The sequence below is a fragment of the Salvia splendens genome, chromosome 21 (assembly GCF_004379255.2).
Source record: "Salvia splendens isolate huo1 chromosome 21, SspV2, whole genome shotgun sequence".
Lineage (NCBI taxonomy): Eukaryota > Viridiplantae > Streptophyta > Magnoliopsida > Lamiales > Lamiaceae > Salvia > Salvia splendens.
Genome location: NC_056052.1, coordinates 21,842,600 through 21,861,551, shown reverse-complemented (window position 1 = coordinate 21,861,551; position 18,952 = coordinate 21,842,600). Strand labels below are relative to the sequence as shown.

The window sequence follows — 18,952 nt, the reverse complement described above, 5'->3', positions numbered from 1 at the left end:
GGCGTCTAAGTAAACAGGTTTCAGTTATTCAAAGAGGGTTTACAAAACATATCGGCTAGTTAGTAGTTCTTAATTGATACACGTAATGTACATATTCTGGTATGTAATGGTTGTTTTAAGTTATGTAATGCATGATTTGTGATCTATAATGTATATTTTCTCTGACCTGTTTAATGTAAGTGTGGTCGTGTTTGAATGTTCGTCGCACGTTTCTTGTTTTACCAAAGGGTTTAGCAATCCGCCAGGCTAGGGTGTATTATATTCTAAGTCTTAAAAACGTTGTCGAAGTACACGAGCTGCAGTCATTCATCTAGGGTTGCACAATCATAGCCGCTAGGTAGTATCTTGTAACTGATACACATAATGTACATAGTATATAGTATAATGGTTAGTTTAGGTTCTTTAATGCATCATTTGTGTTCTGTAATGTACATTTATCCTGAACAGTTTAATTTAAGTTGTGTCGTGTTTGCATGTTCGGGTTATGTGATGCATGATTTCTGATCTATAATATATATTTTCACTAACCTGTTTAATTTAAGTGTGGCCGTGTTTGATTGTTCGTCGCACGTTTCTTGTTTTACCAAAGGGTTTAGCAATCCCTGATGCTAGGGTGTAGAATGTTCTAAGTCTTAAAAACGTTGTCGAAGTACACGAGCTGCAGTCATTCATGCAGGGTTGCACAATCATAGGGGCTAGGCAGTATTTTATAACTGATACACATAATGTACATATTATATAGTATAATGGTTAGTTTAGGTTTTGTAATGCATTATTTGTGATCTGTAATGTACATTTATCATGACCAATATAATTTAAGTTGTGTTGTGTTTGCCTGTTGTGCTATATTTGCCAGTTTAACAAGAAACATGTACGTTTCTTGTTTTCCCTAAGGGTTTAGCAATCCTAGGGGCTAGGGTGTAGTATGTACTCATTAATAAAACCATCACCTATATACCACGAGTATTAGTTATTAAACGAGTGTTTGATATAAGCGCGGCTATGGACTAGTTTTAACTGATTAACATAATGTACATATTATACGAAATAATGGTTGTATTAGGTTCACTAATGGTCAAAACATGACATGTAATGTACATGTTTGTTGAGCCCTTTTTATTTTCGTTTCTGTACAGTGGTGGTTGTACCTGACTGTTCTCCTGAGTTGAAGCCTGTCGTCGGTTAGAAATTCCAATCCCTAGATTTTGCTTTCACTTTTTACGATATATATGCCCGCGCTGTTGGTTTTGATACGTGCAAACAAGGGATAAGGAAGGTGGACGATGTCACAACCTGGTATTACGTTGTATGCAATAGGGAAGGCAAGAAGAAGTCGGACGAAGATGACCAATTGAATGCACGATCTGGTTTCTCTATCAAGCACAGACGATTATCCAAGCGTTGTGGTTGTAAAGCGAGTATATCGTTGAAGTTTTTCTCTAAAGGAGGATTACCAGGTTATATTATCCAAGAGTTCAACGAGGCTCATAACCATCTTATGGTTGAGTCAGAGCATCAGCAATTTATGTCAATCAATCGAAAGTTGGATGATGTACATTAGAAATTCATTCTTGACTGTTCCAAGGCTAATATAACACTTACATTTAAAGTGTTGAAGGAAATTCTCGGTGGGTTTGACCTTGTTGGTTGCACTGTCGGGGATATCAGAAATGCTTCTCGAGACATCAAAGCATACACACATGGATTTGATGTGCAAATGGTGTTGGATGATATGGCTAAGAAGAAGGAAATGTCCGAGGCGTTCACATATCACTACAAAGTTAATGCTTCTAACCAGTTGGTTGCTCTATTTTGGTGTGACGGTCTGATGAAGAGGAATTACCACATGTTTGGTGATATTGTAGCCTTTGACTCCACGTACAACACAAACATGTATAACTTCAATTATGTCTATTGTACATTACAAGGCATATAGTTGTACATTACGCGGCCACCAAGTTACCGAACAGGTTGTTGAGGGACGACGATTTCAAGAAGAAATTCAATGCTTGCGTGTGGTCGGACCTTCTTGAACCTGACGAATTTGAAGAGGAGTGGAATAGATTGGTGGAACATCATAAGCTGGAGGACATTGACTGGTTCGCCACATTGTACGAGTATAGGCAATTCTGGATACCAGCGTACTTTAGAGATTTTCCTCTGGGATCGATGATTAGGACTACGTCCATATCCGAATCGGAGAATAGCTTCTACAAAAATTTTCTGAAGCCCCGAGCTAACATTGCTAAATTCTACTTAAATTTCAACCACGCCCTTGAATTCCAGCGGAACAGTAGAACAACATTGGACTACCACGATGCCACTGCCCTGCCCATACTGGCCACTACTCTGCCATTCGAGAAACATGCTTCCACGCTGTACACCGACAGTATGTTCAAGAAAATCCAAGAAGAAATTGTTGAGGGTAATGACAGATGCCGCGTGCTTGGATTTTCACCTGCAGAAATGGTTGACACCTACAAGCTTGGGGACAACAAGCGCAATTTATACGTTCTCCGTCATGATAAGAATGATGACTCATACTCGTGCGAATGCAAACTATTTGGTAGGCAGGGTTATATGTGCAGCCATATCTTTTTTTTGTTCCAGAACAATGAAGTGAAAAAAATCCCAGATAAATACTGCGAAAGCAGATGGAAGAAGACTCCCTTAGCCAAGGTTGTACATGGGGAGTTTCAGGATGCCCTGCCTACCAGGTCCATCGTTGACGATAGGTAAACGATGTCTAATCAGACGATTTCGATGTTCTATGGGTTTCTTAGACGATTTGAGACATTATTAGACATTATTAGATTAATAAAGTTAACCCTGTCTACATTATTTTATACCTATTTTACATTACTATTGTGTAACGTTTCATTATTTTTAGAAATATAACAATTAGATGCGCCGACTCACTGTAATCAGACAAAAATATCCAAAAAATGTTTTTGTTTGCAAAACGCACATAACAAGCTGTTCACAAGACACCAAGCCACAAGTTGGCTGTGTACACTTTCCAACAGGACTTATAAAAAAAACCCGATAGTTTTAATACTCACTCCAGCTAATAATTGTCCCATCAACATCCCTAACCTCACTCACCTCAGCCGAAACGCGCACTCACTCCAGCCCATAATGTTCGACCCATTGTTTGAAGTTGAACTTGGCCGGTCTCTCTCTCCAATACCTCGTGGCTTGAGACTGGTTGATGCCACCCCTGGAGTTGTGTGCACAAGTTAGGAGTGTCTTTGCATACTTGATTCTGAACATCTCTAAGCTCTTTGTGCCTTTTGCGTTCAATCCGCACTCTCAATCCTTCTCCTTCTCCCCGAAGTACGTCTCCATTTAGCGCATGACGTACACCCCGTCTCCATTGTTACAAAGTTGTTCCTCCAGGGCATTGTCACCACATGGGTACTACATTTTCGTACCTGCCCTGCCATTTTGTGTACTTTGCACTTGGTAAGTGCATCTGCCATGAATTTTTTCTACATCAAATATGAAAAGTGTGTAAGAACTCTTTACAATGTACATGTTGTTTAATATAATGCTACTGAACTGAGTAAACATACTACATACTAGGAGAGAGGGTGTCTTGCCATATTTGGCGCTGAAGGATCCGCGAGGTTCAGCCAAACTGTGGTCTATGATATTCATTTTGCCTTCCGCCAGATCGAAACACACCACGTATTGATGGCTATCACCCCAAATTGGGAAGAAGAACTGCACAACGAAGGGTACATTTCATTAACTTGTAATGTGTACAATAGCATTGAATCTCAGAAACATTAGTATAATATCCCTCACCATATCGTATTTCTCCCATTGGTAGCATCCTGCGCCAAGCGCTTCCTCGAACATTATTATCCAAAAAGAAGCGAATTGCCTTCGTTCATCCCATTCTGCAGGAGTGTCTACAACTGTGTGTTGCTGCAATTTTGTCGGGCAAAGCATTTCAGATTTTGTACCTATAATGTAGACCATATATTTCACTAACTCATTCCTACTCACATTTTATTTTAAAACTAATATATAAAAGTAGAAATCACATGCCACTAACTTTTTCAACCCACTTTCTATTACATTTCTTAAAACCCGTGTCAGGTCAAATGGTGCCAAATTTTAAGGGACACATGGAGTAATAGTTTATTTTTATCGAATAAATTCAGTTTTAGTTTTTCTTGGGCCATGAGGTGTTTTGGTTGTTTAATTTTTGCACATCTCTAAATATTGTGTAACAACTTAAATATTATCTTATTGACTATATAGTATTTTGTAATAACATAATCATATAAACTATTCTTAATAACATAATACTCACAAAAGCATAAAAATTATACAAATTCTTAAATGATGGAGGTAGTCATAGATTAATAGTTTCAAAAGATATGAGATACAACTTTTAAGAAAGTAGCATGATCGTCCATGTCAAAGAACTTATCAAGAACTTGTATTCTCTCAAAGAGCGTTAAAATATCTTCTACTAGTTGGTGAAATATTTTTTTACAATGAAATTAGAATTAAACATATCGCCAATTTATTTGTCTCACACCACTTGTAAAATGCCTTGAGTTGCCTTTGCAACAGTTAATTAGTTATGTGTCATTGCCATATTCCGGGGATACTAGGCTAATTCTACCTCCATTTTGTGCAAGCAACCTCCCTTCATCACTTATTCTTCTAATTTTTTAATACAAATTAAAATCAGGGTTTAGATTTTACCTAAAGCTTGGTGTGTGTAAATATAGAGACGACCTAGAGTCAGTACTACCAAATCCAATATTTTTGGTTTAAGGATGCGATATCGATATACTCCATTTGTCCAATTTAAAATGAAACGATTTCCTTGTTGATTTGTCTCATTAAAAATGAATTGTTTTCTTTTTGGTAATGGAAACAACGCCATCTCTACTTTTTCATATCTCTTACTACTTTACTACATAAAATCTTGTACCGAAACCAAATATTTCATATTTGTTGGGACGATGTATAATTATAGAACTTGAAGTGTTAAAATTTAATTGATTTTTTTTCACTTTAATATGTTCTCTCAATCAACACCTACATCTTTAATTATATTCTTTTTTATATAAAAAAGTCGATTGCTTTCTAATATTTAACTATAGCAACTTGGAGTGTAAAAAATTAATTGATCTTTTACTACTTATATATCTTCCGTTATTCAAAATCAAGATTCTTAGATATATATGTATTACTAAAATAAAATACATTGGAAGAATTTAAAATAAAAAATATACAAAATAAAACTTAAAAGAGAAAATATAATATTACAGCACAGAGACTAAAAAATAAAATGGACTCAAAGAGAATGAAAGAATTCAAAACAAAAATTTCGAACCCACCCATGACATTTGATGAGGAAGGCATTGTACCGTTAGCCAAGAAATTGATTCTTCCGCTGCCTAGAGTTCTTTAATGGGGCTTTTGGATTGACTTTAGGATTTACAGTTACAACTTACGAGTTGTGATCAATGTCGAACCAATTTTAAAGACCGAATTAGAGACCAAATCTGGGCCATTAGATCTAGTTTTTTTGATGAGATATGTTGCTGTGTAAATTTTTCGGTCTTCATTACAAGCCCATTTTACTTCATTGTATAGGTTTATTACTTCATTCTGTTCGTAATACCTTGAAACTACAACATGTTTTTACTTTCTTCCAGTAGGTTTTGAAATGATTCAACATATGTTTCATTTGAATTCATTGACCTGAGTTTTTACTTTATTTACATTAAAAATGCATTTTATTCAAGTGTGTTTATTACTTCATTTAGAAACGTTATTACTTCATTGGATAAGGTTTTTACTTCATTCCAGTAGGACTTCAAATGCTTCTACACATACTTCATTCCAATAATTTATTACATCATTCTATGTGTTTATTACACCATATCAGCGTTGTGGTGGTGGTGATAGATATTGTAGAGAGAAAGAACGGCACGCGACGGCGAAACCGCATTTACGTACTGGAATGAAGTAATAATCCTACTGGAATGAAGTAAAAACCAACTGGAATGAAGTAAAAACCTACTGGAAAGAAGTTAAATCTTCGTAACATGTTAGTGTGACTTATTAACTTCGGATGAATTAAAATAGGCTTGTGATGTAGGCGAAAATAATTGATAAATTTGTGTCTCTCATCCATAAAAAACTAGATCTAAAAACCCTAATTTGGTATGGTTCGGTGATTCGGTCTTTAAGAGTGGATTTGTGAATAATGTGACTCTACAACTTACAATATAAATTAATTAAACCTTGATAAACTAGAAATCTATATTTTTGGCAGAGTAAAATTGGGACATCATATAGATGGTGTGGAATTTTGAGGATTCTTGTAAGTATATTTATAAAAATCTAAACGAGTTTAGTTATGCATAGTTGGGAAGATTTACTATATATTTTTAAATTAAACTTGTTGGATTATAGTTGAATATTTATGCTAGACTATTTAAGTTAATATTAGATCTCAACTTCTAATATTTTTAAGTATATTTATAGATTTTTTAGTTCGGAGTTAGAGAACTGATGGATTTTTTTTACAACATATAGTACTACTAAAGTTAAGAATCACATAAAAGAGAATTTTGTTTGTACATATATATTTTTGCGTAAAGTTTTTTTGTTCTTTCTAGTTAGGTAGTTTTTGTTCTTATCCCTAAAAACTTTTTATCTCTTCATATTAATTCATGTGACTTTACATTAATTAATATTCCTTAGGTGATTTTGCATTTTTAAAAATTATCTAGGTGATTTTATATTTCTTTATATTTTCTATGTGATTTTATAACTTTTAGTTTGATTTGAAAACATTTACAGTTTTTCAGTTACAACTAATACTTCTTATTTTATTTTATTTTATTTTTAGTAATGTTAACTAGGAGTAGTCTATAAACATAATTTGGTTGTTACCACACTTTGATTCGTGGGGCCCTAAAACTTTACCTCATCGCACAAGTGAGAAAGTAAAGAAATAAAATGATTCCAACATCAATGCTTTTTGAAATTTTAGGTAGTTTGTTTATTGGCCATAACTCTTAAATAAAGTTTACGTGATTGTATATAGAATATGTTTTAATCTGTGATGAAATATGTGATCATTATGTGCTTGGAAATGTGAGTGAGGAGGATATGGGTGATGATATTAAAGGAATTGGAATTTACTCTATTTATGTGATATGATATTGTGTGTAAATAAGTTGTTGATGCGTTATATATGTTTGGAATTTGTTGAAAATAGGTGTTGATACGAAAATAAGTATGACCGAGTGTGTTTATGACCCATGATTGAGTGTATTTAGTGGGTAACGTTGACATGCTAGAGGACAACAGCGCTGCATATTATGTGATCATTCGTCTTCTAGATAACCAAAGCGATGACGGTTTCTTATCAATGAGCCCTTATCCGATCTGTCTGGTACATACTCTCATGCGTGGTCTAATTTATTCTCGGAATTATCTGTCTGCGCCCAAAATAAATGATAGTGCGGCTTCCTAATGAGGGAAATATCCACATATATATGTATTTGCATAAGATCTGATTTGCCACTATAGCTAAGTATTTAGGCTATATATGGTTGATATGTAATATACTTGATGTGTATAATTGTTGGTATGTGGATAAGAATGTCATATATTTTTGTATTCGACTCAATGACTTATGTAGATAGATTATCAAGTTACATACTTCATTACGCATTCTGTCAAATTAATTCTATAAAATGATAGTATCTGGTTACAGCATTAGTACAAATTCTTTGAGAATAAATGATGTTATATAAATGTAGGTTTGAGCTATTTTTTAATGTTGGTTCTTGAGAGAAAGATTTGCGGGAGATAATATTGTACTGCAAGTATATAGGTTGCATAACGTTTAATTAATTTCATAAATTATGTTCTAATTTTGAGCATACTATTGGGCTTGTTGAAGCACACACTTCATCCCACTTTCCTAAATGGAATAGTTATTTTTTTTTTATCGTGCAGCTGCTCAGGTATGGTTACTAATCAGCCTATTGTTGTCCGAGTATTTCTTTTAAATATGATAATTGTGGCGTGCATAAACATATTTTGGATGTATCTTTTCCTGCCTAAATTTTGATAATCTTGTATTCATACTAAACAATTTTCCATGTTAATATGTATCAAGATTTGGTGATTAGGTTCATGGCTCCATTCTAGCCGTTATATAGTTGTTTTCTCGTTTGCCAACAAAAACAGGGATTTTATGTTAATATGAGAATTGTCTCACTTACTCGATTGTTAAGTAAGGGATGGTACAAAATGTTAATTTTATAATTATTTTATATTGGTACAAAAAGTTTCAAGTAATTGACATAATTGAGGGCAATATCCACATATGTATTTGCGTATGAAATATTTTGAATCAATTATATCAATGAATTTTTTTAACCAACATAAAACAATAATGAATTTTTTTAAAGAATAATGTAAATTCCTCATTTTGGGTTATTTAAGCCAAAGACTCGGTAACCAGGTAGGAAAATATTGACATTTTCAAATACACGATGACATAATGTACCACAATAAAACCAAATAATCAAATGTATAATAGACATTTTTGAGTTTAGGATTGCAACCATAAACACGTAAAAAATGGTAAAACTTTTTGTATGAACGATATAGTTACTCTTCGTTCCAAGATGAGAACAAATCGTTAGTATTTGCAACCATAAACAAAATATAAATGTATTAGCATTAGGATTAGAGACTAAAATAAATGAAGCTAGCATTTTATTATCCTTCTTAGATAAATAAAATAAACTTTCGAGGATCGGGGAGTGTCGACATTCACATTCTAATAGCAATATCTATATAAAGTTCATAAAATTCTTTTTTGGCGTACTCTAGATATACAAATTCAAATGTGACAAAATCTTTATTATCAAATAATTAGGATCTCTACAAAGAAATAAATTCATGTTTTCTAACATAGGTTTTTATGTAAATTTTATACAATCTAGTTAATTTGAGGGCTACTAAAGCTAACTAAAAGTTTTAACATTGTACTAGGATTTTATATAATCAAATGTATAATAGAGATTTTTTAGTTAAGGGATAGTCATATTTTATTTTAAAATATAATAAATCATTTAGTCCATAATCCACATATATAAATAATAAATATATATCAAATAGATCGTAAAAAATACTCCATCCGTCCACAAAAAATAGACAAGTTTTGTCATTTTGATCCGTCCACAAAAAATAGACTAAGTTCAAAAAGGAAAGTTTTCAACCAATACTAACCCTACACATCATTCTAAATGTGGACTCTACAATCCACTAACACTCTCTTATTTTTCCTATCTCTCTCTTACTTTATCAATTATACATTAAAACCTGTATCATTCACAATCTTGTCTATTTTTTGTAGAGGGAGGGAGTAGTATGAACACGTAGTGTTTCAGTTATGTCATTAATTTTATAAAATCAGTTAAGAATGTAAATTTTGAAAATGTCCACTTACTGTTTTAATTTATGCATTTAAGAGGGGAAAGGAAAGGTGGAAAAAGAGAAAAAGAAAAAAGATCCCTTCTCTCCAAATTGTAAAACTGTTGGCTCAATACCTCTTCCTGTCGAAGGCTGTATTTCTTCATTTCCATTCCAAAATTCAAAATGAGTAACTTTTATTTATGAGTAACCGTTTTGTGCTGATGAATCGAATTTTTTAATATTATTTAATTCATTTGTGAGACTATGATTTCTGGTTCATAGTTAGCAAATTACAAACGGCCAAATTAAAACACTGAGAATTCAAAACGTCGGCTTAGAGATAAGAACTAACTCTGCTTTATTTGAAAAAAAACCAATACTCCCTCCGTCCCTCTATAGCCGAGTCATATTCTTTTTTTGATTGTCCCACTATAGCTGAGTCATTTCCATTTAGAGTAAAAGTTAGAGATTTTAACTACTTAATTAATGATCCCCTTATTACCATTTAAATCTAATTACTCCCATTTTTATTAAATGAGTCAGCCGCCCACCTACCCCATCCAAAAACAAATCATTTCAACTAAACGTCTTTCTCTCTCATCTTTACCATCTCTCTCTATCCCTTTTCTCGGCATTGAAGGAGAATCGAAAAACCCTAGTTCTCACTTTCAATCTTCCGCCGCCTCTCCTTCTCCTCTGCCCCCAACGTTTACCCATTCTCTCCTTCCACTTTGGTTCATCTTATGTATTGATTCTCACAACGCAACGCTCTGTTTTTAATTGGCTCGAGAACGACCTTAATGAGGAAACTCGGGTTGAGCCTCGCCGCCCCCTCACACCGACGGCGCCCCCACCGCGATCTGACCCATCAGATGTCGCTAAAAATACCGCTACGCCAACCCAACCCTGAGCTTACCGCAACACCACCCCCATCCCGATCTCACACTTCCGGCGATTTCACCCCCACCGCGATGACAAAGAGGAGCGGTGGGTCGATTGGAGGCATCCGTGCTGTAAAGCTTGGAGAGGAAGGCGACAAGTCTTCTGCCAGATGGGTTGTGTGGATAATGCATGTGTGATTTGATCTGTTGTTGTGTGAACCTAGCAGATGCTGTTGGTTGAATTTGTGCATTGTTTGAGGCTGATTTTGTGCATTACAAAAAATGATTTTGCATATATGAGTGACTTTATCTGTTGTGTGGATCTAGCATATGTTTATGTCTGATTGTGTGCAATGTTTGTTGCTGGTTTTGTGCATTATTTGTGACTGAGATTGTGAGTTACAAAAACCTTTAAAAAAATGATTTTGCATATATGGATGACTTGATTTGTTGTGTGGATCTAGCATATGTTTATGGCTGATTTTGTTCAATGTTTGTTGCTAATTTTGTTCATTGTTTAGACTAATTTTGTGCATTACAAAAACCATTAACAAAAAATGATTTTGCATCTACTCATGCATTAAAAAGACTGATATTGCATATATTTATGCATTACAAAAGGTTGATTGCATCTACTTATGCATTAGTACAAAAGTTGTTATAGCATCTACCTATGCATTACAAAAACTATTTGCATATGCTGCTTTTGCATCTACTTATGCAGTACAAAAACTGATATTGAAGCTAACTTATGCTTTACAAAAACCATTTACAAAAACACAATGCATGCATCAACTCCTATCTTCACATACCTATACCACGGACAATCCTATCCATTCCTTCACCACAACCTTCTTCCACCAGATAAGAAATACATTCATTGACCAGCTTTTGTGGGACTTCTAAGTTGTCCGCAAGTTGTGCACTTCTTCTTAATGCTGTTTTCCCTATGTGGGGAATTTTGTAGCGATTATGTCCATTCACCTTCATTAGCTCTACCATACATCTTGTAATGTGTGGAATACATTGTCCAAAGTAACATGACTTAAGTCATTGAAAGACTTCTCCACTACCTTAACTAACTCATCTAAGGTTTTGCATGGAGTCTGAAACTGCAATGATTGTATTGCTCTGAACCAACCCAAATCGTTCACATTAGTATCAGGCGTGTTTGCTGGTTGCTGCACTAACTTAATATTCAAACCATTTTGAGTGGCAGCGGCCCTAAAATCCGCGTCATGATTTGCTAAGTGAGGTTTTGCATTATCTTGTTGAATGTTGATAAACTTACTTGCCCCCTCAGGCCATTTTTCCATTATGGCAGGAATGATCTGAAAACATACAAAAATATACATTTATTGCAATTAATTTTAGTTGAATACAACCGTGTTAAATTTTATAGATTGTCCGTTAAATTTATTGCATTTAATTTCAGTTACTCTTTTCGGATTTTTTAATTTTGTTGTGTAAAATCAGATTGTAATTATTCCTTTATTACATAGACTTTACTAGAATATATAAAAAAAATATGAATTAGATAGCATTAATAATTTAATTATGTCCTAAAGAAATCAAGTTAAATAAATGATAGTTAATTGGAATCAAATTATTACAATAAAAGAAAAAGAAAAAGAAAAATATCATATCACTTTATCTACTTTATTATCAATTCCACTTAACCACTAAACACTCATTTCTTAATCTTCGTGCCGAAAACTTATGCACTTACTACAAGGGGACGGAGGGAGTATTATATATAAAAATTTTGATTCTCCTCTTTTGACTCAATTCTTCGTTGTGTCAATCCGCGGGATGAATGAAGTTGAAATGAAAAAAATAAAGCAGCAGAATCTATTTAATTAACTAACATAAAAATTAAAATATAGGCATTCTTCATGATTAAAAGTCATTTTGTTTATTTGGCGAATTATGATTCAATCTCTAACAACCCAAGTTTCTATACGACTCCTTAAGCCATGAATCTTAGGTCATACAATTTTATTAATATTTTGCAATAAGACGACGATAATTAAATCTGGCTAAGCACACATATATACACATGGGAGGTAAATATATTATTATTGTAGTACTATAATACACCATATTTATTATGTACATATATGTACGTATATATTATGTGTTAATATGTGTAAAGTAGACATATGTAAGTATGTGTATATATACATATTGTTTTAGTTAATAAATAAAAGTTGATATTTAAATAGGAAATTAAATGGAAAAATGGATAATGACGTGGGTAAGTTCATGCATGGAACCGCACATTATAAAAGAAACATGTGTACATCTATATTAGTAACTTGGTTGACGAGGCATTGCTATAGCTAAGCTTTAAGAATGAAATCATTAAAATAGTAAAAAGATATACAGCAAAATCGGTGAACATACCGACATAATAGGATTGGAGTAGTATATAAGTTATATGCTCAGTTAAGTAGGATGCCTATTTTTTTTATAGAGAAGAAACGGAAGGAGGAAAAGAAGAAACAATTGAAGAATAGTTGATGATGGGATTAAAAAAAACCATAGAGTGGAAAGAGGAATCAACCGTCCGGCTAGAGTATTCATTGTGGTTAAAGGCCATATCTACGAGCAAGTGATGGAAGGTGTAAACAAATTCAAGTTGTGGAATTTAAACGCACGAGGTGAGCTTTCTTATACTAAAAATACAAATCGTATTTTGTGAAAACACGAACTCATGTTCGTGATTTTTAAGGATGTTGTCTTGCCATAAATGTTTTGTGTATGATGCCTATCTGTTGGCTACGGCCAAGTGAATTATGAATGATGATATATGTGAATCGATTCGAGTTTGAGTCTTGGTAGGGTGGTGTCCCTACTTGGAACCTCTGACCGTGAACGGCAGAGAAGGTGACCGTGGAAGGTGGCCACCTTCCCGGCACAAGGATACCTCTGACATGATGGGCAGGGAAGGTGACCGTATGAGAACACCATCTCAACGGCACAATGTGATCAGATATGGCTAAGTACAGGAAAAGGGGGCTGCAGCCCAATGTGAATATTTTTAGTAAGCTCGGTTCCTTTTCAATAAACCCCCGGGTGTTACTGTGATGATGGCTTGACAATATTTTCAAATGTATATTTGTATTTTTCGGCAATGTGTTCACTGAGTACTTTTGTACTCAGTCCTGCATATATTTCTAAATGTGCAGGTTGAGCAGCGAAGTGGTGGAGGAAGTGCTATTGAGACAAGACATTTAATTCAGTCAGATTTTGACTCTCGGAGGTTCATGTCTTCATACATGGAACTGCGTTCATTTGCTTCCGTTGTGCATCTTAAAAGACTCAAGTTTATTTTGTTCAAAACTCTGATATTTTGAAATTTTTACAAACAATTACTCGAGTATATTTTCTTCTATGTATCAACACTTGATTAGTCATGACTCGCAACCAATGTTTGATTTTATTTTCCCTTAATTCTTTTCCCGCTTCTTATACCCCCACCCCTAGTCACGGTTCCCCGACTATGCTATCCTTAGCAAGTGCGGTCGTGACAGTTATGTACAAGACTTTTTTGTGATATCTCTTCACTTGTTCTCTCAGAGATAAAACAGCCTATTTTAGTACACTACTTACTACTTTGTAAATCCATATGAATTTAATTAGGAAAAGTTTGATTTCTACTTATTTTTAGTGGATTCGCACAACATTTAGTACTCGCGTGGAATGAAAGCTAATATATATATATTTTGAGTATAATGTAGAGGTACACCAAATTCAGAAAAATCAATTACTTTATTTCGAATGCAATTTATAACATAATGTGTCACACTTTTCCATTTTTGAACGTCTCATTTTGCTTTTCTTATTTTAGTAAATAAACATTACATTCACAAATTTATTTTGTGTAAAATGCAAAATAAACAACATCATCTATTTACTTAACTAATATAAAAAAAAGCATTCTTCATGATTAAAATCATGGTATTTTTTCGGCGTATTATGATTAAAGTTCTTATGTACTACACTTTTTTGTGATATCACTTATTCTTATAGAGATAAAATCCTAAATCCCAACTCCTAATTCAACCAATTTAAGTACTAATTTGGAAATCCATATGAATTTAATTAGGCCACCTTCAATTTCTACTTATATTTAGATGGATTCGGACAACTTTTAATCCAATGGTGTTTGCACGGAATAAAATACCAAAAGTTTTTTTAAAGTATAATGTAGAGGTTCACCAATTTCAGAAAAAATAATTACTTTATTTTGAATGCAATTTAAAACATAGTTTGTCATACTTTTCCATCTTAGATGTCTCATTTTACTTTTATTATTTTGGTAAATTAACATTACATTCCACAAATTTATTTTGTGTCAATCTCATTTTACTTTATTATTTTGGTAAATAAACATTACATTCCATAAATTTATTTTGTGTCAATCTCATTTACTTTTATTATTTTGGTAAATATACATTACAGTCCACAAATTTAATTTGTGTCAATCTCATTTTACTTTTATTATTTTGGTAAATATACATTACATTCCACAAATTTATTTTGTGTCAATCCGCAGGATGAATGAAGTTAAAATGCAAAATAAAGCTACAGAATCTATTTACTTAAACTAATACTATAAAAGTAAAAATATATATGCCGATGAACTACTTCATGATTAAAAATCCTTATGCACTTTTTGTGATATCACTTATTCTTGCAGAGATAAAATCCCAAATCCCAATTCCTAATTCAGCCATTTTAAATAGCAAAAGTATTTTTAGGTATAATGTAGAGGTGCACAAAATTCAGAAAAAATAATTAGTATTTTATTTTGAATGCAATTAACAACGTAGTGTGACACACTTTTCCAATTTAGGACGTATCATTTTGTTTTTATTATTTTAGTAAATAAATATTACTACATTCTATGAATTTCCTATATATTACTATAAAACTAATACTACTATTTTTCTTAAAATTTTATAAAATGGGTCAATTAAAGTGGGACAAATTAGGGATGTCATGTGCACTCTTCTAATTCCAGCAATCTTCTTATTTAATCGTGTTATATATTCATAGTTCATCGTAATTTTCAATCAGATGCTGGTAATAAATTTAATTTACAGCTAGAAAAACATAAGTAATCACTCTCTACAAGTGCTTGAGACAAATGAACTTGCAACTTTCGAAACCATATACATTTAAGTAGGTAAAATCTGAGTTCATATCCAGATTTACCATGTTTTCATCCTAATTAAATCCAACTAAGGCTTATTGATTATCACTAGAGTTTAATAAGATTTAAAAAAATCGGTTGCGATGTAAGATAAACAAATTAATTCTCTTTTTTTTCATTAAAGCCAGAGTCTTCCGATTATTTGAAATCGAAATTCGAAACTTTTAACATTGGAATAGCAAAAAGGGTATCTAAATGTGTTATAAATACATAATTAAAGTCGCATTTCATAAGATTTGAGGTCTCATATTTTTTTATAGTAGTCTATTAAAATCAATTGTTTCATTTTCTACTTTGATATAATTAATTAAGTACGATGATGGGCGTCGTTAAAACCCATGTACTGAAAATTGAGTCGAGACTTGGATATGAAATTGCATTACAAAACATTTATTGCACATATCTTTTTATGGTTCGTAATAATAAATTACATAGGACTTTTGACGCCCAAGTTCTACCTTTTCTATAATACGCATGTAAGTATGTCATAAAAGGCTTTTTCTCTAAAGCTCTCTCATTCACTAAGACAAGTGTTGGATTCTATTTAAATTTTTTTGCACGAAAACACGTTCTAAAAGAGCCTCTAATTTGGCCATTTCTACCTAACTATGACCTATTAGCCTCAATGTTGACAAAACTATTCTATTGTAGATAGACATGCCACACTTTTCTGATATCACATTCCCTTCTTGCATGTGCCGTAGCCCGGCCCGAATTCCGACCGGAGAATTTAATTAGGACACTAGTCAGTCGACCACCTCTCGTGTCGGTGCCATCGCATATTAATATTCTCATAATCGCGGCAAATATAAATTAATCAGGACACTAGTTTGACCGCAATCCCGACAACGAGAAATTAATTAGGACACTAGTTTGACCGCAATCCTGACAACGAGAAATTAATTAGGATACTAGCTCGCGTATATTTATCCGTCCGTACAAAGTGTTTCCTAGTACGACAAAGAGAAATTAATTAATTAAGACACTAGCTCGCATATATTCGTGCTTTGCCACGTTGCAAGTGCGACAACGAGAAACTAATTAGGACACTAGCTCGCGAATATTTGTACGACCGTACACCTTTCGACATCAAAAAATAGTTAGGTCACTAGTGTATTCATGTAACCTTTCACAGTGACACATATAATTGGCAAGATAGTAAAATTTGGTTTAAATCACACAGTTGTGTGTGATAAGGAGAAATTAATTAATTAGGACATTAGCTAATATTCATATATTTGCACCAATTTTTTTTAATTTCATCCTAGTTAGCAATAACTGCAATTGTTGGTAAAACTTTTCCATATAACAAATACGGAAATTAGGATTAAATTTCATGCATCCCACCATTGATGATTCACTAGTTTCTGCATGCTTGCTTATTAGTATTGCCAGATCCTTAATTTTAATAAACTCTACTCACTGATTTCCAATTCTATTTGAAGAAAGAAATAATAATCATAATCCCATGTTTATATATAAGCCACACTAATTGTCACTTCCTAGTCCTAACAAACCACAAATCACTTTCTGTTTCACATTCTTTGTAATTTAGTTCTTTCCAGCCCTCTACGCCCCAAGTTTTTCACTACACCTAAAAACTACTCTCTCCCCATTATTTTTTATTAAAATTAAATAACCAGTTAGCATTTCTAACACATTTCTAACACATTTCACCATTTTACAGAAGATTCATTACCTCACAAATTTGACTTGAGTAGTCCCAATTTTTCTTTTCTTTTTAAATTTTATTTCTAGGGTATGAAATAAGGGTTTCCCCCCTTATTTATAGAGCCATAAAATGCATAAACAAAACCACACACACAAGAAAAACTCAATGGAGTGGTCAGATTTCCATAGCTCCAACTTGGAAGAATCCCTTTTCAGCCTCCCTTCCCCATTCCCACCACCACAAACAACCCCTCCACCACCCCAACAAACCCCACCACCACCACCTCCACCACCCTCCCAACAATCTGAAATGCCAATGGCAACTGGAGAGTGGACTAGTGAGGAAAACACTGTGTTCGAAAACGCCCTGGCCGAGGTGGACCACTCCTCTCCGAACTTCTTCGAGAGCCTCGCTGCAAAGGTCCCATGGCGATCCCTTGACGACGTTAAGCTCCACTACGAGGCACTGGTGCAGGACCTCGAGCTCATCGAATCCGGCCACTTCCCCATCCCGGACTACCCCCCTCTCGACGCCCCTGAGATGGATCCCAACGACCAAATCCTCGACGACATCAGAGGCAAATCTGGCCAGCCACGCCGCAGAGGCATCCCATGGACTGAAGAAGAACATCAGTAAATTTTGCTTTTGCTTTTAATTTTAATTTTTATTTTTTTGTTTAGATCGGAAATTAGAAGCATGAGATCGAATGCTATTGATTCATTTCAGGCTGTTTCTGATGGGGCTGAACAAGTACGGGAAGGGCGACTGGAGGAGCATCTCCAGGTACTACGTCGTCTCCAAAACCCCAACTCAGGTGGCCAGCCACGCTCAGAAATACTTCCGCCGCCAGACCAGCTCCACTCCGTCCGACCGCCGCCGCCGCCGCCCCAGCATTCACGACATCCACACCCTGAATCCAGGCGCCGCCGCCCTGAACGCGCCGCCGCTCCCCCTGCCATTCCCTCCGCTAGCCCTAATTCCCAACATTCACCAGCCCTACGCTGTGGATCCGAATCAGGGCTTCATGCCGCCTATCAGCGCCCCCTCGCACGCGGTCTACCCTGCTTCGTACCCGTCCTCATCCTCGGCCCCACCCAGCTTCCACCCCAACCACTTCTGGGGGTGAAGGAAGGAATGTGTTTGTGGTCTTTTTAATAAGAAGTTTGCTTAATGCAGTGTTGGTAACTGCGGATGGATATGTGAGAGCTATCTGTCTATCTATCTTTTATCTTAATGTTATCTCTTTTCATCAATAAATCTATTATCAAGAGTTATTAAATAAACTCAAACTCTCTCATCTATTTCATTTTCATTTTGATATCGATTTGCTTTCCATTTTCCATTTCGATTTAAATCCCTAGCTCTTTCACTCATTATTTTATGTGTATGATTCTTGATTTATTTTATCTTTTCTAATTGTGTTCTTGCTGCTTTTATGAAGTGGATCTTTAAGAATGTAATGGTTTTGAGCTTAATTAACACTATGAATAGTCTTTATTTAATTGGTGTTCTTGTGTCTTGGTTTATTATCTGGCATAAAGATACTGCTTCTTCTTCATTGTTTTGCACAAGATGTAATCCTTCTTGTTGAATTTGACGCTATCGGAATTAATTAGCATTTGAGATTTGTCTCACTTTTTATTATTCCCTTTTCATACTTTTTCATTTCATCATTTAATTTTTGTTTTTTGTGTTGTGTGT

At 34.2% G+C, this 18,952-nt stretch overlaps 2 protein-coding genes across 2 annotated transcripts; both read left to right on the top strand.

Moving 5' to 3' along the window:
• The first annotated feature begins 1,717 nt into the window (after nt 1–1,717).
• Nucleotides 1,718–2,739, top strand: LOC121784378 (protein FAR-RED IMPAIRED RESPONSE 1-like). Its single transcript, XM_042182524.1, has 2 exons — nt 1,718–1,878; nt 1,929–2,739. Exons 1-2 carry the CDS (start codon nt 1,718–1,720, stop codon nt 2,737–2,739), a joined length of 972 nt encoding a protein of 323 aa, XP_042038458.1.
• Nucleotides 2,740–17,566: 14,827 nt separating this feature from the next.
• LOC121784377 (transcription factor MYBS1-like) lies at nt 17,567–18,377 on the top strand. Its single transcript, XM_042182523.1, has 2 exons — nt 17,567–17,883; nt 17,978–18,377. The coding sequence occupies exons 1-2, from the start codon at nt 17,567–17,569 to the stop codon at nt 18,375–18,377; spliced, it is 717 nt and encodes a 238-aa protein (XP_042038457.1).
• Nucleotides 18,378–18,952: the final 575 nt, after the last annotated feature.